A 25,130-nucleotide genomic window follows, 5' to 3' on the forward strand; every position below is an offset into this window, starting at 1 on the left:
TGTAGAAAAAAAGGAACCCTTCTGCACTGCTGGTGGGAATGCAATCTGGTCCAGCCATTGTGGAAAACAGTGTGGAGGTTCCTAAAACAGCTAGAGATTGATCTATCATATGACCCAGCTATAGCGCTCCTAGGCATCTATCCAAAGGACTCATCTCATTTCCTTAGAAGTACATGCTCAACCATGTTTATTGCTGCTCAATTTATAATAGCTGGGAAATGGAACCAGCCTAGATGTCCCTCAACAGATGAGTGGATAATGAAGATGTGGTACATTTATACAATGGAGTTCTACTCAGCGGTAAAGAAAAATGAAGTTATGAAATTTGCAGAAAAATGGATGGACCTGGAAAGTATTATACTAAGTGAGGTAACCCAGGCCCAGAAAGCCAAGCGCCACATGTTCTCTCTCATATGTGGATCCTAGCTACAGATGACTGGGCTTCTGCGTGAGAATGAAAATACTTAGTAGCAGAGGCCAGTAAGTTGAAAAGGAGACATAAAGGGTGGAGAAAGGAAGGGAGGAGGATACTTAATAGGTTGATATTGTATATATGTAATTACAATGATTGTAATGGGGAGGTAATATGATGGAGAATGGAATTTCAAACGGGAAAGTGTGGGGGTGGGGAGGGAGGGAATTACCATGGGATATATTTTATAATCATGGAAAATGTTAATAAAAATTAAAAAAAAAAAAACTGCCTCAGATTCATGTGTAGAATAGAATACTGATACATTACTCAGAAATGCTACTTGAATTAAATGAGCCAATGACTACATGTAAGCCACTTAAAACACTACCTGGAACATTATATAAATAATAAGTTTTAGAAATTTGTGATAGTTAATCTCTGGTTGTAAGTTTGACAAGCTTAAAAATCACCATGAAAACAAATATACTCAAGTGTGAGGGATTTTGTAGATTAGATTGGCTGAAGTGGGAGAACCCACCCTAACTGTGGATAGCACCATCACCATGGACTGTGCTCTTGGACTGTATAAAAAGGGAAAGCAAGCTGAGTACCAGTGTTTTATCACTCTGCTTTCTCACAGCAGATTTGGATATGACCAGCTAACTCAAGCTCCTGTCACCATGCCTTCTCCACAATGATGGAACTGTAAGCTGAAGTAAACCTTTCTTCCATAAACTGATTTTTGTCAAGTACTTTGAAAGAAAAATGAGAAGATAACTAACATTACTATAACTACTACTATTATTGCTAAAAATCATTTCAAATGAGGTAAGTAGTACTAAACTAGACCTAGCAAGAGAAATTAGTTAGGACATAGCCTTGGGCAGGTCTTTTCAACTTATCATTCACTTGTGTCACAAACATTCACAGCTACTGTAGCGATAGCATCTACCTACATCTAAAGCCTCTGTACAAATGACGTACATCTAGAGCTGCTACTATTTCTAACCCTGCTCCCTACTAACACATAGCACTATATTTTCTTTTCCAGCTTACAATCTTAGAAAGGTGGAAGGGCTAAATTTAAAAATACAGAGAACAGGGCTAGAGAGATGGCTTAGCAGTTAAGGTGCCTGCCTGCGAAGCCTAAGGACCCATGTTCGACTCTCCAGGTCCCACATGAGTCAGACACAAGTGCTCAAGGTCACAAATACACACTAGGTGACACACACATCTGGAGTTCGATTACAGTGGTTGGAGGCACACCAATTCTAATTCCCCTCACTCTCACATTTTAAAACAGGAGGGGCTGGGGAGATGGCTTAGTAGTTAAGGCATTTGCCTGCAAAGCCAAAGGACCCAGGTTCTTTCCCCAGGATACATATAAACCAGAAGCACAAGGTGGCGCATGCAGCTCGAGTTTGTTTACAGTGGCTAGAGGCCCTGGTATGCCATCATTCTCTTCTCTTTCTCTATCAAATAAATAAAATATTTTTTTAAAAAATGCCAGTCAGGTGTGATGGCACATGCCTTTAATTCCAGTACTAGGGGGCAGAGGTAGGAGGATTGCCATGAGTTCAAGGCCACCCTGAGACTCCATAGTGAATTACAGGGCAGCCTGGGCCAGAGTGAGACCCTACCTCGGAAAAAAAAAAAAAAAAAAAAAACATAAAAAGGCCAGTCTGTTGGACTTGCCTCAAAAAAAAAACAAAAATCCACAGAACAGATAAAATGTACAGGTATGATGGTGCACACCTTTAATCCCAGCACTCGGGGGCAGAGGTAGGAGGATTGCTGTGAGTTTGAGGCCAACCTGAGACTATGCAGTGAAATCCAGATCAGCCTGGGCTAGAGTGAAACCCTACCTCAAAAAAAAACCAAAAAACAAACTGGCATGGTAGCATATGCCTTTAATCCCAGCACTTGGGAGGCAGAGGTAGCAGGATCTCCACGAGTTCAAGGCTACCCTAAGACTACATAGTGAATTCCAGGCCATTGTGGGCTAGAGTGAAACCCTACCTTGTAAAAACCAAGGGGGAAAAAAAGGTTACCAGATAAAAAGTAGATTGCTAGGCCTGGAGAGATGGCTTGGTGATTAAGGCACTTGCCAGCAAAGCCAAAGGACTCAGGTTCAGTTCCCCAGGACCAACATAAAGCCAGATGCACAAGGGGGTGCATGTGTCTGGAGGTCGTTTGCAGTGGCTGGAGGCCCTGGTGCACCCTATTCTCTCTCTCTCTCCTCTCTCACATAAATAAAATAAAATTTAAAAAGGAGATTACTAATTACCTACGACTACAGAGAGTCAGAGTAAGCAAAGGGTTTATAAGCTTTTGAGAAGAGTAATAAAAACCTCCTAAAATTAATAGTGATGGTACTTGCAAAACTTATTTTTTAATTTTTATTTATTTATTTTCAGGGTGCAGATAGAGAATGGGTATTTACGTCAGAGCCTCCAGCTGCTACAAATGAACTCCAGACACATGTACCACCTTGTGCATCTGGCTTACTTGGGTCTTTTAGAGTTGAACCTGGGTCTTTTGGCTTTGCCAGAACATGCCTTAACCACTAAGCCATCTCTCTAGCCCACAAAACGTTTGTTTGTTTTTATTTTTTTGAGATAGGGTCTCACTCTAGCCAGGCTAACCTGGAATTCACTACGTAGTCTCAGGATGGCCTTGAACTCATGGCAATCCTCCTATCTTTGCCTTCCAAGTGCTGGGATCAAAGGTATGTGTCATCACACCCAGCCCAAAACTTTTAATATACTAAAATCTAATGAATTATAAGTTTTAAATTAATGAATTGTATGGATGCAATTATTCTCTCAATAAAGTTTTGTTCTGTTGTCTCTTAATTTTTTTAAAAAAAGTGAATTCTGGGCTGGAGAGATGGCTTAGCGGTTAAAGCGCTTGCTTGTGAAGCCTAAGGACCCCGGTTCAAGGCTCGGTTCCCCAGGTCCCACGTTAGCCAGATGTACAAGGGGGCGCACGCGTATGAAGTTCGTTTGCAGTGGCTGGAGGCCCTGGCGCGCCCATTCTCTCTCTCTCCCTCTATCTGTCTTTCTCTCTATGTCTGTCGCTCTCAAATAAAAAAATAAAAATAAAAAATGAACAACAAAAAAAATTTTTTTTAAAAGTGAATTCTGAGCCAGGTGTGGTGGGATATGCCTTTAATCCCAGCACTTCGGAGGCAAATGTAGGAAGACCACCATGAGTCTGAGGCCACTCAGACTACAGAATGAGTTCTGGGTCAGCCTGGGTTAAAGTGAGACCCTACCTCAAAAAGAAAAAACAAAAAAAAGCCGGGCATGGTGGTGCACGCCTTTAATCCCAGCACTCAGGAAGCAGAGGTAGGAGGATTGCCTTGAGTTCAAGGCCACCCTGAGACTTCATAGTGAATTCCAAGTCAGCCTGGGCTAGAGTGAAACCCCACCTCGAAAAACCAAAAAATTTTTTTGAATTCTGAGAGTGGTTGCACACCTTCAATCCCAGCACTTGGGAGGCAGAGGTAGGATGATCACTGTAGTGAATTCTAGGTCAGCCTGGGCTAGAGCAAGATCCTACCTTGAAAAAAAAAAACAATTGAAAATTCTAAGAGTATCCATAAGAAGCATTTTCCAGGTTTCTCTCTAGGCTACCAAAAATAAAATGTTTATTTTAGAGTAAACTCAATCTCCAGGAAATATGTAGAAGAGAAGAGTAGCAATAACACTAGAATCATGACCAATGCCATGCCTGGGTCATAAGGAAGAGAGTTTTCACAACTATATGACTGACACTTTTCACCCTTTGAAGAATAGTATTTCCACACACAACATGCAATAACACAAGTCAAATGTGCAAAATGTTATTTAGGGGCTGAAAGGATGGCTTAGTGGTTAAGGCATTTGCCTGCAAAGCCAAAGGACCCAGGTTTGATTCCCCAGGAACCATGTTAGCCAGATGCACAAGGGGGGGGCACACATGTCTAGAGTTCATCTGCAGTGGCTGGAGGTCCTGGAGCATCTATTCTCTCTCTGTCTCCCTCCCTCCTTCCCTCTTTCTCTGTCAACTAGATAAATAAAAATAAAGGGGCTGGAGAGAGGGCTTCACAGTTAAGCACTTGCCTGTGAAACCTAAGAACCCTGGTTCGAGGCTTGATTCCCCAGTCCCCACGTAAGCTAGATGCACAAGGTGGCACATGCATCTGGAGTGCATTTGCAGTGGCTGGAGGCCCTGATGCACCCATTCTCTCTCTCTTTCTGCCTCTTTCTCTGATTGTCACTCTAAAATTAATAAATAAAAATAAAAATATTTTTTAAAAAGGTTATTTAGGAAGCAGTACCTTAGCTGGTGGAGATGTAAGCTTTTAATCTCAGCACTAGGAAGGCTGAGCCAGAAGGCTTATAAGTTTCAGGCTAGTCTATGGTTAGTAAGCTCCTATCCTAAGTGCCCTCTCCCCACCACCCTCCTCACAAAAGTAAACCACCTAGATTTAAATATCTTATTCAGCTATGTGTGTATAGGGGTACACATGCCATGGACAGAGACAACTTCAAGGTGTCTGTGTGCCACTTTGCATTAAGTTTTACATGGGTGCTGGGAAATAAACCTGCACCAGCTGTCCTCAGCCAAGATTTTCTTTTCCAGTAGTAAAAAGGATAAAATGAATAATCTGTTTAAAATGTGAAAGATTATCAATATTTAAAAGTACACAAAATACTTTTTAATTTATTATTATTAACAACATATTTTGTATGGATACATCATGTGGTAGTACCCCACAAAATACATAATCTGATACACTAGCAGTAAGAAAAACCCAGAAAATATGTTCCATGAAGAGATACTTCTTATACCTTTAATCCCAGCACTTGGGAGGCACTAAGGTAGGAGACTCTCTGTAAGTTCAAGAGCAGTTTAGGCTAAAAGTAAGTTCCAGGTCAGCCTTGGGCTAGAGTAAGACCCTGCCTCAAAAAAAAAAAAAAAAAAAAAATTAAATGAATAAGTTGATAAATTAAAAATAATATAAGGAAGAAAATGCCACAAACAAAAAACATTTTAAATGTTACCTGTGTTCACATACCCTTCCCTACTATAACAAGTTAGAGTTCCTTGGAAAACTAGAGTTTAGATACAGAAGGGAAAGTACAAGGTGAATGTGGAACTTCTGTATACTAGAATGTATATCCAAGATGATAACATACCAAAAGGAGTCAACAGTATTTGAAAGGATGGACAGCTGCCAAAGCCGGAATAATTGGTCGTAAAATTTGTATTAGTAACAGATTATAACTCACTAGATTAAAAAAAAAAAATCTTTGAGGGCTGGGAAGATGGCTCAGAGGTTAAGGCATTTATTTGCTTAAAAGGCATGATGGGACTGGAGTGATGGCTTAGTGGTTAAGGTGTTTGCCTGTGAAGCCTAAGAACTCATGTTTGAATCTCCAGGAACCATGTAGCCAGACACAGTGACATAAGCAAGCAATGTCAGGCATGTGCCATAAAGGGGGCACATGCATGTGAAGTTCATTCACACCAGTTGATAGCCCTGGCATGCCCATTCTTGGTCCCTCTCTGCCTCTTTCTCTCTTAAAAAAAAAAAAAAAATTAGCATGATGGGGCTGGAGGAATGGTTTAGCAGTTAAGGTGCTTGCCTGGGAAGCCAAAGGATCCAGGTTCAATTCACCAGAACCCACATAACCACATAACCCAGATGCACAAGGTTGCATGTGTTTCTGGAGTTCATTTGCAGTGGGTGGAGGCCCTGGTACACCTATTCTCTCTGACTCTCTCTCTCTCTCTCTCTCAAATAAATAAGTAAACATAAAATTAAAGCTGGGCTTGGTGGCACACACCTTTAATCCCAGCACTTGGGAGACAGAGGTAGAAGGATCACCTTGAGTTCGAGGCCACCCTGAGACTACATAGTGAATTCCAGGTCAGCCTGGGCTAGAGGGAAACCCTACCTTGAAAAGCCAAAAAGAATTAAAAGTTAAAATATATTAAAAAAAAAAAAAAAAGGCTGGAGAGATGGTTTAGTGGTCAAGCGCTTGCCTGTGAAGCCTAAGGACCACGGTTCAAGGCTCCATTCCCCAGAATCCACATTAGCCATATGCACAAGCGGGCACATGCATCTGGAGTTCATTTGCAGTGGCTGGAAGCCCTGGCGCGCCCATTCTCTTTCTCTCTGTGTCACTCTAAAATAAATAAATAAATAAATAATAACAAAAAAAAACCTTCAAAAAGAAAAAGAAGAAAAATTCTACCTTTTGGTAAAATGCCAACTAATAAACATAACACTATAGAGAGAAAATCTCTACTTAACAATCATAATAAAATACTAATTCAGCTGGATGTGGTGGCATATGCCTTTAATCCCAGCACTTGGGAGGCAGAAGTAGGAAGATCATAGCAAGCTGGAGGCCACCCTGAGACTCCATAGTGAATTCCAGGTCAGCCTGGGCTACAGGGAGACCCTACCTTGAAAAACCAAAAAAGAATAATAATAATAATTATTATTATTATTCATGCAAGAAACACAAATGATGGATGCTAGAACAGTTGCAAAAGGTTAATGGGAAACAGAATATTTTCATTCTTAGAGTATCTCCCCAGAGAGTACTTAAAAAAAAATTATTTATTTGAGAGAGAGAGAGAGGCAAATAGAGAATAGGCACACCAGGGCCTTCAGCCATGGCAAAAGAACTCCAGGTTCCACCTTGTTCATCTGGCTTGTGTGGATTCTATGAATTCAAACCTGTGTCCTTTGGCTTTGAAGGCAAGCACCTTAACCACTAAGCCATCTCTCTAGCCCTAGATTACTTTTAAATTAACTGACAGATTCCTCACTCTCAGTGAACCAAGTTAACTCAATCAACAATGGAACAAACTGACATTGTCTAAGGACACAATACCACTATACTTGTGGAATTGAAAAAATAAGCACTATCTGAATTCATAAGGAACTAATCCAAACTGAGGGTTCTATGAAACTGCCTAACCTTTAAAATATCCACTGCTGAAAAACAGATAATGGAGAAAGTATTTGCTAGCTATACATCTGACAGAATTAATATACAGGTGTGGTAGTTTGAATAGTAGATGGCCCCTCATATATTTAGTGTTTCATTAGTTTGTAGTTTGGATCTGCAGGTGTCACTGGGTGGTCCAGCCCTAAGGTGTGGTGATGGGTTTTAGCCTGGAATTCATGGTGATGCTCCATGCCCAGCCCTGACATTCCAATAAAAAGATATGCATGTATGGCTAGCTGGAGTTCCTGATGTGTGCTGTGTGGCTTTTTTCTCTCTCTGCTTGGCCCTTCCTCTGACATTTTGGAACTTCCCCTGGTCCTGTAAGCTTCAATAAATATCCCTTCCTCCATAACTGTGCCTGGTTGGAAGTTCATCTCAGCAAACCTGAAGCTATCTGCTGTAACAAGATATACAAAGTACTCAAAAAACTAAGTAGTAAGGGCTGGAGAGATGGCTTAGCAGTTAAGTCACTTGACTGCAAAGCCAAAGGACCCAGGTTTTACTCCCCAGGACCCACGTATGCCAGATGCACAAGGAGAGGCACACATCAGGAGTTTGTTTGCAGGCCCTGGCATGCCCGCTCGTGCGCGCGCGCTCTCTCTCTCTCCCTGCCTATTTCTGTATCTCTCTCAAATAAATACATAAATAATAAAATATTTTTTCTAAAAACTAAATAATAAGAAATCAAACAATCCAACTAAAAACTGGGCTATGAAACTAAATAGAGTTATCAAAAGAAGAAATACAAATAGACTGTAAACATCTAACAAAAAGTCCTATATCTTTAGCCATTATGGAAATGCAAATTAAAACTACTTTAAGGGCTTGAGAGGTGGCTTAGAAGTTAAGGTGTTTGCCTGTGAAGCCTAGGGACCCAAATTCAATTCCCTAGAACTCAAGTAAACCAGATGCACATGGTGGCACATGCATCTGGAGTTTGTTTGCATGGGCTAGCAGCCCTGGCATGCCCATTCCTTGTCTCAAATAAATAAATAAAAATAAAATAAAATTACTTTAAGATTCTACCTAACTCCTGTCAGAATGGCTATCATCAAGAAAACAATTGAAGGTGGCTCTGTGGTACAATGGATAATGGCCTGGACTTCTAAAAAGAAAATTACAAGCTGGGCATGGTGGCGCACGCCTTTAATCCCAGCACTCGGGAGGCAGAGGTAGGAGGATTGCCGTGAGTTCGAGGCCACCCTGAGAATACAGAGTTAATACCAGGTCAGCCAGAGCTAGGGTGAAACCCTATCTTGAAAAACCAAAAAAAAAAAAGAAAATTACAGACCAACCTCCATCATGAACTAAATGCAAAAATTCTCAACAAAATATTGGCAAACAGAATACAAGAATATATCAGAAAGATCATTCACCCCATCCAAGTAGGCTTTATCGCAGAGAAGCAAGGATGGTTCAACATAACACAAAGCAATAAATGTAATACATTATATAAATGGACTGAAGGACAAAAATCACATGATCATCTCATTAAATGCAGAGAATGCACTTGACAAAATCCAACATCCCTTCATGATAAAAGTCCTACAGAGACTGGGAATAGAAGGAACATGTCTCAATATAATAAAGGCTATTTATGACAAGCCTACAGCCAACATAATACTAAGTGGGGAAAAGCTGAAAGCTTTTCAACTAAAATCAGGAACAAGGATGTCACTGTCCCCACTTTTATTTAATATAGTACTAGAAGTCTTAGCCATAGCAATAAGGCAAGAGACATGCATAAAAGAGATACAAATTGGAAAGGAAGAGATCAAGTTATCATTACTTACAGATGACATGATTCTATACATAAAGGATCCTAAAGACTCTACCAGCAACTCTGTTAGAGCTAATAAACACCTATAATCATGTAGCAGGATAAAAAATAAATACACAGAAATCAATAGCCTTCCTATATGCTAACAACAAACACACAGGATCAAATCAGAGAAGAACTCCCATTCACAATTGCATCAAAAAAAAATAAAAAGTACCTCGGAATAAACCTAACCAAGAAGTGAAGGATCTCTACAATGAAAATTTTAAAACACTCAAGGGTAAAATTGCAGAAGACACTAGGAAATGGAACAACATCCCTTGTTCTTGGATCAGAAGAATCAATATTGTGAAAATGGCAATCTTACCAAGAGCTAGGCACACTTTGCATATCTTTAGATTGAAATCTGAAACCCACCACCACACCTTTAGATCCACCCAGTGACATTGCCTCCAGCCAGGTGGCTGCAGAATTCAAACTACAAACAAATGAACTGAATATATTGGGGGCCATTCTATTCTATTCAAACCACCACAGCCAGTAAGCTAGAAAAGTGATATAAAGGGAAGAGAAAAGAAGGAAGGGGGGTATTTAATAGGATGGTATTGTGTATATAAGTAGAGTAAAAGATTAATGGGAATGAAAGGCCAAGTGAGATCAGGGGAAGAGATGGAGTAAAGGAAAGGTGGAGGGAGGGCTAATCAAAATCTAAGAGGATATAAATAAATCATTTGGTTCCACCTACTTTTCTGGACAATAGAACACTCAGGAGCCATAGATTGTTGCTAGAAAATGTTCAGTGCCAGGGATGGGATACCTTCCAGTGAGCTGTTGGCCAGGAAGGTCCCTGATAGCCCCCAAACATTACAGGCCATTGCCGTGGCCCTTGGTTTCCCACCAGGAGTAGATGGTAAGATCCTATTGCTGAAGACTCCACATACTTGGGCTGCAAAGCCACTGAGAAATCCTGCTGGAACTGAGCTGATAACCTCCTCCATGTAGACCAGCTGCAGAAAGCTGGAAGAAGCCAATCTGCATGCAGCTCAATGGGAGAGAAAGAAAACATCAGTGAAGATACTCAACAGTGGTCACTGCAAGACTTTTGCCAGCCAGGCCAAATGAGCCAATGGGTGCAATAGTGGCACATCTGTAATGGTGGAAACCAACTGCCCTCTAATTGGACTGGAGGCTCACTCAATGGGAGGGAATACATCCCTGATACTGAAAACTTAAAACAGGGGTAGTCATGAGTCTTAGGGGTGTAAAATATGCTGCTATCTGACTAAATGTATATATTATGCTCATCAAAAGGACCAGTAGGCACTTTTCTTAATGTTCATACCCATATATTAATGCTACTCTCACTTCTGGTAGAGAACCTTCTCTTTTCAGAGAGCAGTGACCTTGGGATGACTCAGAAGACATCATGGTGCTGGAAAGAAGTGACAGGAGTGCTCAGCACTGCAATATCTTTATCACACCTTCCAAGGCTCAGTGTCTATTGCAGAAGAGGTTGCAGAAAGAATGTAAGAGCTAAAGTAAAGGTAGGACTCCTTATAACGTGCTTCCCCCAAACACAAAATGGCCTGGATATCCATGACCTCACAGACACTACCTACACACGACCATCATAAAAGGAGGAAAAGATCATGACATCAAAATAAAAGAGAGACTGATTGAGAGGGGGTAGGGATATGATGAAGAATGGAGTTTCAAAGGGGAAAGTGGGGGTAGGGAAGACATGACCATGAGATATTGTTTACAATCACGGAAGTTGTTAATTAAAAAAAAAAGATAGCTGGACATGATGATACACGCCTTTTATCCCAGTACTCAGGAGGTAGAGGTAAGAAGATCACTATGAGACTACATAGTAAATTCCAGGTCAGCCTGGACTAGAGAGTGAGACCCTACATTTTGGGGGGGGGGGGGAGACAATAAATGCTGGTAAGGATGCCGAAAAAGAGCAACCCTTCTACACTGTTGGTGTGAATGTAAACTTGTACAGCCATTGTGTGTGGATGTTCCTGAGACAGCTAAAACTAGATTTACCGTATGACCCAGCTATAACCACTCCAGGGCATATATCCTAAGGACTCTTCTCACTACCTTACAGATAATTGCCCATTCATGTTTACTGCTGCTCTATTCATAATAGATAGGAAATGGGACCAGCCTAGATGACCCTCAACTGATGAATGGATAATGAAGATGTGGTACATATATACAATGGAGTCCTATTCAGCAGTAAAGAAAAACAAAATTACGAAATTTGCAGGGAAATGGACGGATCTGAAAAGGATTATACTAAGTAAAGTAACCTAGGTCCAGAAAGCCAAATGTTGGATGTTCTCTCTCATACGTGGATGCTAGTTACAAATGTTCAGACTTGTGTGTGAGTTGGAGTAAAAATTAGTAGCAGAGGCCAGTAAACTAGAAAGGGACTCTAAGGGAAGGAGGAAAGGGGAGGACTTAAGCGGATGGTACTGTATATATGTAAATAGATAAACAGATAACTGGGGGTGGAATGGCCTAAGTGAGAAAAATAGTAGAGGGAATTCCAGGTCAACCTGGGCTAGAATGAGGCCATGCTGTAAAAAAACAGTGGGGTGGGGGGAGCTGGGGCTCATGAGAGGGCGCTTGCCTGCAAAACTTAAGGACACAGGTTTGACTACCCAGGACCCACATAAGCCAGATGCACAAGGGGGCACATGCATCTGGAGTTCATTTGCAGTGGGTAGAAGCCCTGGCGTGCCCATTCTCTCTTCCTCTCCCTTCTTCCCCCTCCTTCCCTGCCTATTTCTCCGCCCCCACTCAAATAAATAAAATAAAATTTTAAAAAGGGGGTGGGGGACTGAGATGACCTCACAGTAAAAACGCACTTCTTGCAAAGCCTACCAGCCTGGGTTCAATTCCTCATACTAACATAAAGCCAGATGCACAAAGTGGTAGCATGTATCTGGAGTTGGTTTACAATAAATAGCAAGAGCCCTGGCAAGCCTATGCTTGCTCTGGCTACCTCTTTCTCAAATAAATAAAAAAATATTTTTTTAAATCTCCAATTGCTTAATCACATAACAACTACTGTGCTTTCTAGCTTAAGGGGTATATATGCCCTACTAGAAGTAAAACAAAGAAGTAGGCAAAATTTAATAGTAGCAGTTAGAAATATGGAATCTAGAGCCAGACTGTCTGAATCCGAACTCCAGCAATATATATGTATGTAAGCAATTGACAAATTCCACTAATGTACAAAATAGCAATAATCCCATGGTTAATGCTACAGTGAGAATTAACAGATTAGTGCATTTATAGTAGTCAAGTATAGGTATTATATACACAGTGGTGGCATAAGGTAGAAAGTACTATTCAAATATCTATCTTAAGCCAGGCATGGTGATGCACACCTTTAAACCCAGCACTTGGGAGGAAGAGGTAGGAGGATCACGGAGAGTTCAAGGCCACCCTGAGACGACATAGTGAATTCCAGGTCAGCCTGAGCCAAAGTGAGACACTACCTTGAAAACCAAAAATAAAAGAAAATAAATTGGGTATATACATATGTGTGTGTATAAAGATTAGCTACAAAAAATGTTTTTTGCCCATACAAATTTGGCAAATATTTATTAAGTTACTTACTCATCCCCAAAGAGCTGATGGGTATATTCAGGGAAGAAAGTTCTAATGTCATTCTCAAGATCTTCAGGAAAACGAACTGTTTAAAAGAATAAAAATATTAAGACTCAGTACAGGGCTGGGGAGATGACTCTATGGTTAAAGACTTGGTATGACAAACACTTGATTCAGGTTTTGGGTTTTTTAAAATTTATTCAGTGTGTGGGCAGGCACATACATGCGTGCATACACACACACACACACACAGACACGTGGGCGCACACACCACAGAGCACATGAGGTCATAGGAAAACTTTTGGGTCAGTCTTTGCTTTCCATCTCGTTTTGAGGCAAGGTCTCTTGTTACTGTTCTCTACTGTTTTCAAGCATCCTAGAAATTCACTCTTAACTCCCTTCTTGCTATAGACACATCTGTATTACACAAGCCTGCCATAGCTTCTCTGACCTAGGAATCTGAATTCATGCTTTATACTTGCTCAGCAAGAGCTTTATCCACCCTATCAACCCCTTAGTTTTTATTTTCTATATTTTGTATATAATACAAAGCATGAGAGGAAAACAAAGAATATTTAGGAGACAAGAAACATTCTACCACAATGCACTAAGAAACGTTCTAAAAAAAAAAAAAGCCTGGTTTGGAGAAATGCCTTAGTGGTTAAGACATTTGCTTGCAAAGCCAAAGGACCTCAGTTTAATTCCCCAGGACCTATATAAGCCAGATGCACAAGGTGGCACATGCATCTGGAGTTCATCTGCAGTGGTTGGAGGCCCTGGCACACCCATTCTCTCTCTCTGCCTGCCTGTCTGCCTCTCTCTTTCTCTCTCTGAAATAAATAAATAAAATTCTATTTAAAAAAAAAAGCCTGGGGGCTGGAGAGATGGCTTAGTGGTTAAGTGCTTGCCTATGAAGCCTAAGGACCTTGGTTCTAGGCTCAATTCCCCAGACCCACGTACGCCAGATGCATAAGGTGGCGCATGCATATAGAGTTCATATGCAGTGGCTGAAGGCCCTGGTGCACACATATTCTCTATATCTATCTGTCTGTCGCTCTCAAATAAATAAATAAATAAATTAGCCTGGTAGCAGGGCATAGTGGTGCACATCTTTAATTCCAGCAGAGGCAGATGTTAAAAAGAAAAAAAAGGGGGCACGATCCACTTGTGGTGCACACCAGTAGGAAATTGTTGAGAAGGTAGAGACAGGAGGATCAGGAGCAAGAGGTCAGCCTGGGCTACTCATTTTAGCCAAGCATGGTGGTACACACCTTTAATCCCAACACTCAGAAGGCAGAGGTAGTAGAAGGAAAACTTAGTTCAAGGCCAGCCTAGGACTAGAGTGAGGCCCTACCTCAAAAAAAAAAAAAAAAAAAAAAATGTAGCACAAGCATCTGGCATTTTGCAGTGGCAAGAGACCCTTGCGCACTCATACACACATTTGTAAATAAACACAAAAATGCATTTTAACAAAAAAAAAATCAAAATAATGTTGGTGAGGATATGGTAAAATTAGAACTGTTTGCTGGGTGTGGTGGCGCATGCCTTTAACCCCAGCACTCGGGTGGCAGAGGTAAGAGGAATGCCGTGAGTTCGAGGTCACCCTGAGATTACATAGTAAATTCCAGGTCAGCCTACGCTACAGTGAAACCCTACCTCATAACCCCCCCCCAAAAAATAGAACTGTTAAGCAATTTGTAGGAATGGAAAATGGTGTAACAGCTACCTATAAAAAGCACCATAGCAGTTCCTTTAAAAATTAGAAATAGGGGTGGGAGAGTTGGCTTAGCAGTTAAGCACTTGCCTGTGAAGCCTAAGGCCCCCTGGTTCGAGGACTGATTCCTTCCCCAGTACCCACGTAAACCAGATGCATGCAGAGTGCGTTTGCAGTGGCTGGAGGCCCTGATGCACCCATTCTTTCTCCCTCCCTCCCTCCCTCCCTCCCTCCCTCCCTCCCTCCCTCCCTCCCTCTCTCTCTCTCTCTCTGCCTCTTTTTCTTTCTGTTGCTCTCAAGTAAATAAAAATAAACAAAAATAAATAAAAATAAAAAATAAAAAGAAATTAGAAATAGGGCTGGAGAGATGGCTTAGTGGTTAAGGTGCTTGCCTCCAAAGCCTAAGGACACATGTTCAACTCTCCAGGTCCTACGTAAGTACAGGGACGCAAGTGCACAAAGTCGCACATGTGCACAAGGTGGCGCACCCATCTGGAGTTTGATTACAATAGCTAGAGGCCCTGGCACACCAATTCTCTCTCTTTCTCTCATTAAAAAAAAAAAAAAAATAGAAAATAGGGGCTAGGCGTGGTAGCACACTCCTTTAGGAGGATTGCTTTGAGTTTGAGGCCAGCAGAAACTACATAGTAAATTCCAGGTCAGCCTGGGTAGAGCAAGACCACACCTCAGAAAAAAAAATTTTAATTAGAAATAGGATCATCTGGGCTGGAGGGGTGGTTTAGCAGTTAAGGCATTTGCCTGCAAACCCAAAGAACCCAGGTTCGATTCCCCATGACCCACGTTAGCCAGATGCACTGGGAAGCACATGCATCTGGGGTTCTTTTGCAGTGGCTGGAGGCCCTGGTGTGCCCATATTCTCTCTTCTCCCCCATCTCTGTCACATAAATAAAAACAAATAAGTTTAAATGTTTATTTATTTTTATTTGTGTGACAGAGAAAGAGGGAGAGAGAGAAAATGGGTACACCAGGACTTCCAGCCACTGCAAACAAACTCCAGACACATGCAACCTCATATGTACCTGGCTAACGTGGGTCCTGGGGAATCAAATCTGGGTCCTTTGGCTTTGCAGGTAAACGCCTTAACTGCTAACCCATCCCTCCAGACCAAATAAATATAAAAAAAATTTTTTTTAATTAAAAAAAAAAAGAAATAGGGGCTGGAAGGATGGCTTAGTGGTTAAGCGCTTGCCTGTGAAGCCTAAGGACCCTGGTTCGAGGCTCGGTTCCCCAGGTCCCACGTTAGCCAGATGCACGAGGGGGCGCACGCATCTGGAGTTCATTTGCAGAGGCTGGAAGCCCTGGCGCGCCCATTCCCTCTCTCTCCCTCTATCTGTCTTTCTCTCTGTGTCTGTCGCTCTCAAATAAATAAATTAAAGAAAAAAAAAAAAGAATAAAAAACATTTTAAAAAAATACACTTGATGGACCAGAGTGAGACCCTACCTTGAAAAACCAAAATTAAAAAAAAAAATACACTTGATCAATTTTTTTCTATGTAATTGGAATTCAGGAAACAATTACCTTTCTTGTCACCTTCTTCCTATTTATGTTTATATTGTTTTCAATAACAAAAGCAACTAGCATTTACTGTTCTCTATGTCCAGTTGTTTAAGCTGTTTATTTGCATTTAACTACATATCTAACCCTTAAAACCACTATGAAGTACTTGGATTAACTACATTTTATTGATGAAGAAACGAAGACATGGAAATTACTAGAACCAAAACTAATGAGCACATATTAATTTTCAAAGTTTTCACAATTTTAGAAAACTGAGTTGTGCCACAAACTTTAAGATACTTTTCAGCCGGGCATGGTGGCACATACCTCTATTCCCAGCCCTTGGGAAGCAGAGGTAGGAGGATTGCTGTGAGTTCAAGGCCACCCTGAGACTACATAGTGAATTCCAGGTCAGCCTGGGCTAGAGCGAGACCCTACCTCAAAAAAAAAAAAAAAAAATGTGTATCTATATACTTTTCAAAGGTTATTTACAAGGGGACAGAGAGAGAAAGGGAATATGGGTGTGCCAGAGCCTCAAGCTGCTACAAATGAACTCCAGATGAATGTGCCACTTGTGCATCTATCTGGCTTTATGTGGGTACGGGGGAACTAAACTCGGGTCTTTAGGTTTTTCAGACAAGTGTCTTAACCACTGAGCCATCTCTCCAGCCCCTTAAAATACTTTTAAAAAATATTTTTGCAAGTAGAGAAAAACAGACACAAGAGGGAGAGAGAGGGAGAAAGAGAAAGAATATTAATGGCTCACCAGGGCCTCGAGCCACTGCAAAGCAACTCCAGATGCATGCGCCACTTTGTGCATCTGACTTTACGCACTGGGGAATCAAACACAGGTCACTAGTTCTTGTTGGCAAGTATCTCAACCACTAAGCCATCTCTCTACCCCCATAAAATACTTTTTTTGGTATGTTTTGGTATTTTCAACAGGTTCTCACACTAGCCCAGGCTGGCCTGGAACTCATTCTATAGACCCAGGCCAATACTGAACCTACCTCAGTACTGGGATTGAAGGCATGAACCACCACAAACAATTAATTCTAAAATATTTCTGGACTGGAGAGATGGCTTAGCGGTTAAGCGCTTGCCTGTGAAGCCTAAGGACCCCAGTTCGAGGCTCGGTTCCCCAGGTCCCACATTAGCCAGATGCACAAGGGGGCGCACGCGTCTGGAGTTCGTTTGCAGAGGCTGGAAGCCCTGGCATGCCCATTCTCTCTCTCTCCCTCCATCTTTCTTTCTCTCTGTATCTGTCATTCTCAAATAAATAAATAAATAAAAAATTTTAAAAATTTAAAATATTTCTATCATGCACACTCCTACTTCCAGCCTTGGGCAACCACTAATGTACTGGGTCACTATGGATGTCTTTTCTGAACATCTCATATAAGTGAAATCATACCATAGGTGTTTTCATATGGCTTCTTTCACTTACATGTTTTTGAGGCTAATCTGTGCTATGAAAGGGATCATAATTCTATTCCCTTTTGTTGTCAAATAATATTTCATTGTATATCTAAACCATATTCTTGTCCATTTAATACTAACTGATACTGTTTCCTTTCTTGGGTTATTGTGAATAATGCTCCTATGACTATTCATGTATGCTTTTACAAGGACATACCTTTTTCAAGCAAACATCTTTTTAACTGCTGAGCCATCTTTTCAGCCCTACTTTTTTCATTTCTCTTGGACAGGTAAATAACTAGGAGAACTGCTGGCTCATGTCACTAAACTATGTTTATTCTTTTTAAGAAGCTACCAAACTGTTTTCTAAAGTAATTACACCATTTTATAGTCATACCAGCAATATGAGTTTTCCCCCCTATATCTTCACCAATACCTGTTGTTATTGCCTATCACTTTCACAGGCAAAAAAAAGCTAGTATTTTAAAGCTGAGACCATACATACCTGTGACTTTTCTGCCATAGCTTTCCCATATGTGAAATTTCTCCATCTCTCATCTCTCCACTATATGACATAAATCAAGACTGCATAAAATCTGAATGTGTTTAACATGAAAGCTATACACTTACATAAACAGCCACTCATACATAAAATTCTACTTCAAATTTTTAAATTATATACATGCACACAAGAGATAATATATGTATTACTTACAAATGACATACATACCTAATTTCAGTTCAATGGCTGTGTTAGTGTTACATTTGTACTCTGCCAGTTTCTTCTCCACTGCACTCTTATATTCTACCAAAAATTTCTCCATAGCACCAAATCCTAAGAGAAGTTTTAAAGATTTTGGTTGAAAATGATTTAAATTCCTACAAGCAGAGTTTATTAGAAGAGGGGCAAGGGTAGAATTTATAATATACCACAACATTACAGGTTATTTTCTATAAATGTACTGAGGATGAATGCCTCATTACAAACAAAAAGACAAACTAAAAACACTTTTGATCCAGGACACTTGTAGTGCTGGCCTATTATTCATTGGGAGGCCGAGGCAGGAGCATAAAGATGGAGCTTGGGCTTCAGAGTTGAGAAGCCTTGTCTCAAACAACAAAATGAGATTACATAAACTACTTCAAGAAATGTATGTATAATCTAAACACTATAATTTAACAGGTGAAATTACATATTAGTTTAAATCTCAAAATTCTGTAAGTAAGCACTATTGACCCCTTTTCCCATTCAATGACCAAGCTGAAGGGCACCAAAGTAGTTAGCAGAGGAGATGATACTTGAATTTTGATGAAATTCTTAGAAATATGTACACATTACTTCTTTGTGGTTACCAGTGTACCCCAATATACTACAACTTCAATCTGGTAAGGCAACCCTTCCTTAAACACATACAGACCTCAGGCTACAGAGTTTGTTTATCCAACCTTCCTATAAAAATGGATGTTTAGGTGGGAATGGTGGCCTTTAGTCACAGCAGGCAAAGGTAGGAGGATGGCCTTCAGCCAGGGCTAGAGCAAGACCCTACCTAAAAAAAAAAAAAAAAAAAAAAAAAAAAAAAAAAAGACATATTTAGCTCAGGCACTGATGTCAAGCAGGCCTTTAATCCCAGCACTCAGGAGGCAGAGGTAGAAGGAACACTGAGCTCCAAATCAGCCTGGGCTAGAGTAAGACCTCCACCTTGAAAAAAACAAACAGGTCTGGGGAAATGGCTTAGAGGTTAAGGCGTTTGCCTGTGAAGCTTAAGGACCCCAGTTCGATTCCCCGGACCCATGTAAGCCAGATGTACAAGGGGGCACATGGCATCTGGAGTTTGCAGTGGCTGGAGGCCCAATCTTGCTTGCTCTCTGCCTCTTCCCCCCACCAATAAGTAAATAATTTTTTAAAAGAAAAAACAAAACAAAAAGGAACATTTAACACTAATGTTAAATACCATAGGATGCAAAGGCCCTGGAAAACAATTAATAAACTGCTTATCACTCAAAAAAGAAAACTGGACCAAGTAACATCTCGATCACACCTTCTAAGACTCAGGGTCTAATGCAGAAGAGGTGGCAGAAAGAATGTAAGAGCCAAAGGAAGGGAAGGACTCCTTACAACATGCTCCCTCCAGACACAAAATGGCCTCGATATCCATGACCTCATAGTGCCTGACCCTACCTACACAAGACCATCATAAGAGGAGGGAAAGATCATGACATCAAAATAAAAGAGAGACTGAGTGAGATGGGGAGGGGATATGATGGAGAATGGAATTTCATGGGGGAAAAGGGGGGGGGAAGGGAAGGTATTACCATGGGATAGTTTTTATAATCATGGAAAATGTTTTTTAAAAATTGAGAAAAAATAAAATAAGATTAAAAAAAAGACAACTGGAGGCTGAAGAGAAGGCTCAGAGATTAAAGGCACTTTTTTGCTTGCCAAGCCTGAAAGCCCAACAACCAGGATTTGATTCCCCAGTACCCACATATAGCCAGATGCACTAACGTGGTGCAGGTGTCTGGCGTTCGTTTGCAGTGGCAAGGAGGCCCTGGTGCTCCCATACTCTCTGTCTCTTTTCCTCCTCTAATAAATAAAATTAATTTAAGATTTATTTTTATTTGTTAGAGACAGAGAGAGAGGGAAAGAGAGGGAGAATGGGCGCACCAGGGTCTCTAGCCACTGCAAAGGAACTCCAGACGCATGTGCCACCATGTGCATCTGGCTTACGTGGGACCTGGAGAACTGAACATGGCTCCTTAGGATTCGCAGGCATACACCTTAACTGTTAAGCCAACTCTCCAGCCCTAAATAATTAAAATCTTAAAAAAGATTACTGGGAAAAAAAACTGTAACCCCAAACAGCTTCAATACAAGTACAAAATAATAGCAATTTCATGTTACTAAATGTTGAAAGCAAAATGATCAGAGAGAACGAAGTAAATAAAACAAACACAACACTACAGTAGACCTGTTCTATAAGAGAAGTTTAGATGAGCAGAGCAAAAACAAAGCGTTGCCCAAAGGGCATCTTAATACGATCTCAGGAAACACTGAAGCCTAAGAGTTCAAACATTATGAAGTCAGTTAAATAAAACCCAGTGAGTGGCCTGTTGCAGGGCGAGAAGGCGATGAGCTTTAAAATCAGCTGGCGGGAACAGGGAGCGGTCCCTCCGGAGGGACCAGCGCCGAGGCAGCAGTGGACACGACGAGACCGAGGAGAAACAGGCCTCAAGGCGTGTGACACTTTACAAGCCCAAATCGTGACGCCCTTCCTCGGCCTCCCGGACAGTCGAGGGGGGCGGGGCCGCTGGCCCAAGTCGCAGCAGCGCGAGCAGTTGGGGGCGGAGGGGGGAGGGGAGGGAGGCCGGACCGCGGCCGACCACGAAGCGAGGCTCGAAGTCCTGCGCTTCCAGGCCGAGGCAGGCCTTCTAGAACCCAAACTGGGCCCCGAAAGTTCCAGGCTCCCACTGTCACCGCCGCCTCGGCGTTCTTTCTCACATCTGCCGCCTCCTCCCCTTGGTAAACTTTTCCCGGGAACTTACCCGCCATTCCCGAGCTGCGAGCACCCGCGGCTGAGGAAGGACGAATCAACCCGCGCGCTCCCGGGCCGGAAGTGACGCAACCGTCTGACGCATTTCCCCCCGCCCATCCTCAGCGAGACGCTAGCCAATCAGAGGAAGAGTTTTGAGGCGCGCGGTGGCGGAAGTGCCTGAAGAGGCGGGCTTAACGCCGCGGAGGGTGGGTGGGCCGGCGGTTGCCGAGCTACGGGCTGTGGTCACTGCTGCTGTGATCGACCGAGGCCCGGGCTAGCGCACCTGCCTCTCGGTGTGGAGACCCTTGCCAGCCCGAACATTCTCTTTGGGGTTAACGTGACTAATCAGGCACCTTCAGGCTGTTTTCTCTCTTTTTGCTTTTTGGTTTTTCGAAGTAGGGTTCGCTCCAGCCAAGGCTGACCTGGAATTCACTAGGCAGTCGCAGGGTGGCCTCGAACTCTCCGTGATCCTCAAACGTCTGCCTCCCATCCACGCCCGGCTCTTAAAGCTGTTTTCCATAGCAACCCCGGACATGTTACGGAGAACGATTGAAAACCTTTTCTTTTGGCCTGAGCCCAAGTTTTTGCAAGGGTTTAAATTCAGGAAAAATTTTAAACTTGCTGTTTTCCTTACATTTCTACTTTTGTCATGGATATTTTTAGCGTCGCTTTTGCCGTGGAATTGTTTTTCTTTGGTTTGGCACTGAGCTATAGCCCTCTTTTTGATGCTTTTAACATCATATAGTGTTATATTGAAGTACTCTGCTTTTGCTTTTAAGGTTACCAGGCAACCATGTAACTCACCAAAATGGTCACCAAACAACACCTTTTAGGTGCCTTGATTTAGATTTGCGTGTGTGAAGTCCTAGTAAATTGAACATCATAGGATGTTGCATAATTTTGGTTGCAGGTCTTAGATGCTGTTGGAACTATTTCTCCCAGAGGATAATTCACTATTTACGAAATCACAAATGTTACCACGACGTTGTTATCAGAGTATTTATCTGGATTGGGGAGATGGCTTATAGGTAAGACACTTTCCTGCAAACCTAACAACCCAGGTTCGATTCGACCAGTACCCACGTAAAGACAGATACACAAAGTGGCACATGCATCTGGAGTCCGTCTGCAGTGGCTAGAGGCCCTGGCTTGCTGGCTCTCACTCTTCTCTCTCCTGGCAAATAAATAAATAAAATATATTGGAAAAGCATTTTGTCCATAAAGTTTAAAATGATGCATGCTAGATTCAAAATGGAACTTTGGAGCTGGAGAGATGGCTTATCAGGTAAGGTGCTTGTCTGCAGAGCCTAAGGTCCCAGATTTGATTCCCCACTACATACATAAACCAGCTGCACAAAGTGGTGCATATATCTGGAGTTCATTTACAGTGATTGGAGGCCCTGTTGTGCCCATTCTATTTCCTTTCTCTCTCTAATGAATAAATGAAAACTTAAAGTAGAACTTTGGTGTGAAAGAGTACACATACGCTCTCATTTTAGAGATAAGAACGCTGCTGCTGGAGAAAAGACTTAGTGGTTTAGATGCTTGTCTGTGAAGCCTAAGCACCTAGGTTCCATTCCCCAGTACCCACATAAGCAAGATGCACAATATGGCGCATGTGTCTGGAGTTCCTTTGCAGTGGCTAGAGGTCCTAGTACACCCATTTTCTCTCTTTGTCTGCCTCTTTGTCTCAGATAAATTAAAAAAGAAAGAAAGAATAGCTAGGTGATGTGGCGCACCCCTTTAATCCCAGCACTCAGGAGGCAGAGGTAGAAGGATCACCATGAGTTTGAGACCACCCTGAGACTACATAGTTAATTCCAGGTCAGCCTGGACCAAAATGAGACCCTACCTCGAAAACTAAAAAAAAAAAAGAAGGGCTGGCAGATTGCTCAGTGGTTGAGGTGCTTGCCTGCAAAGCCTAAGGACCCAGGTTCGATTCCCCAGTACTCTTATAAAGCCAGATACTCAAGGTGGCCCAAGCGTCTAGAATTCTTTGCAGTGGCTGGAGGCCCTGGAAAGCCCATTCTCTCTCTTTCTCCCTCCTTCTCACATTCTCAGAAAAATAAACATATTATACACACACACACATTTTTTTTTTTTTTTTTGGTTTTTCGAGGTAGGGTCTCACTCTGGTCCAGGCTGACCTGGAATTAACTCTGTAGTCTCAGGGGGCCTTGAACTCACGGTGATCCTCCTACCTCTGCCTCCTGAGTGCTGGGATTAAAGGTGTGTGCCACCACACCTGGCTTAAAATATTTTTTAAAGAAAGAAAATCAAGTTCAGAAAAGATTAATTGCTAAAATTCAGCCTCAAGTCTACAGCCTCTTAAAGAGCCCAATTCTCCAAATACTCAAGGACAGTATTATTTGTTCAATCACATAGAGATGGCCTTCTTGCAAATAAAGATCAGAAAAGGTAGTGAAAATGCCCAGATCCTTTTCCTTAAAGCTTTAATTATATGTAAGAAATTACTGCCTGGTGTAGTGGCGCACACCTTTAATCCCAGCACTCAAGAGGCTGAGGTAGGAGGATCATTGTGAGTTCAGGGCCAGCCTGAGACTACATAGTAAGTTCCAGGACAGCCTAGGCTAGAGGGAGACCCAAACTCAGAAAACCAGAAAGAAAGGAGAGAAGGAGGGAGGAAGGGAAAAAAGAAAAAAAAAAGAAGAAAAAGAAGCTGAAATGAGGGCTGGGAAGATAGCTTAGCTTGCAAAGCCTATCAGCCCAGGTTTGATTCCTCAGTATCCATGTAAAGTAAGATATACGTTAGTTTGCAATGGTAAGAGACCCTGGAGTGACCATTCTCTCTATATATAGTAATACATTATATATATGTATATATTAGAGCCGGGTGTGGTGGCGCACGCCCTTAATCCCAGCACTCAGGAGGCAGAGATAGGAGGATTGCTGTGATTTGAGGCCACCCTGAGACTACATAGTGAATTTCAGGACATCCTGAGCTAGAGTGAGACCTTACCTTGAAAAAAAAATTTTTTTTAACTAAAATGAATGCTACGAGTGACAATGTGGATCAAAAAGGAAAAATAATCTTTAAAAAATTGTTTCTTTGAGGCAGGGTCTCACTCTAGCCTAGGCTGACCTAGAACTCACTCTACAGCCCAAACTCACAACAAGCCTCCTACCTCACCCTTCCTAGCACTGGGATTACAGGTGTGAGAATGCACCAGAATTGAGACTATAGAATTTTTTAAAGATTTTTATTTTTATTTATTTCTTTATTAGAGGGAGAGAGACAGGAAGAATGGGTGTGCCAGGGTCTCTAGCCACTGCAAATGAACTCCAGACGCACGTGCCACCATGTGCATTTGGCTTACGTGGGACCTGGAGAATTGAACCTGGGTTTTTAGGCTTTGCAGGCATGTGCCTTAACCACTAAGCCATCTCTCTTGCCCTAGATTTTTTTTGAGTCTATAGTATTAACTCATCCTTACCTTAGAGCTAGCTACTCACACATACTTTTTAAAATTTTTAATTAATTAATATTATATTTATTTATTTGACAGAGTGACAGAGAGAGAGAATGGGTGTACCAGGGCCTCCAGCCACTACAAACAAATTCCAGACACAGGTGCCACCTTGTGTATCTGGCTTACATGGGTCCTGGGGAATCAAACCTAAGTTCTTAAGCTTCACAGGCAAGCACCATAACTGCCAAGCCCTAATTTTTTGGGCCCTAATTTTTAAAACATTTTTATTAAAGATTTTATTTTGAGAGAGAGGAAGAGGCAAAGAGAGAGAGAATGGGCATGCCAGGGCCTCTAGCCACTGCAAACAAACTCCAGATATATCCACCACCTTGCGCATCTGGCTTATGTGGGTACTGGGGAATCAAACCTGGGTTCTTAGGCTTTCCAGGCAAGTACATTAACTGCTAAGCCATCTCTCTAGCCCAGTTTTATTATATTATTTTATTTTACACTTTTTGTCTTTTTTTTTCCAAGGTAGGATCTTACTCTAACCCAGGCTTACCTGGCCTCCTGCCACTGCAACCCCAGACCCACTGTGCCCAGCATCCAGCAGGCGGGTGTGAACACTCCAGGTGAAGGAAGGGAGGATGCTGTTGGTGCATCTTCCTAAGCAGAA

General features: G+C 41.9%; 1 protein-coding gene across 2 annotated transcripts in view; it reads right to left on the reverse strand.

The window, feature by feature from the left end:
- The window catches only part of Hat1 (histone acetyltransferase 1), a 62,784-nt gene extending 41,680 nt beyond the window's left edge, over positions 1-21,104 (reverse strand). Inside the window, exons 1-3 of one of the 2 annotated variants that reach the window (XM_004660344.3) lie at positions 21,034-21,104; positions 18,221-18,325; positions 12,848-12,923 (exon numbers count right to left, since the gene is read on the reverse strand). In XM_004660344.3, coding sequence (XP_004660401.1) covers positions 12,848-12,923; positions 18,221-18,325; positions 21,034-21,040 — 188 coding nt within the window. In that variant the 5' untranslated portion in view covers positions 21,041-21,104. Of the gene's footprint in view, positions 1-12,847; positions 12,924-18,220; positions 18,326-18,908; positions 19,038-21,033 lie in introns of those variants that run through there. The other variant, XM_045147602.1, reaches the window with a different exon arrangement.
- Between the last annotated feature and the right edge of the window lie 4,026 nt (positions 21,105-25,130).

The sequence above is a fragment of the Jaculus jaculus genome, chromosome 4 (assembly GCF_020740685.1).
Source record: "Jaculus jaculus isolate mJacJac1 chromosome 4, mJacJac1.mat.Y.cur, whole genome shotgun sequence".
NCBI classification, from domain to species: Eukaryota; Metazoa; Chordata; class Mammalia; order Rodentia; family Dipodidae; genus Jaculus; species Jaculus jaculus.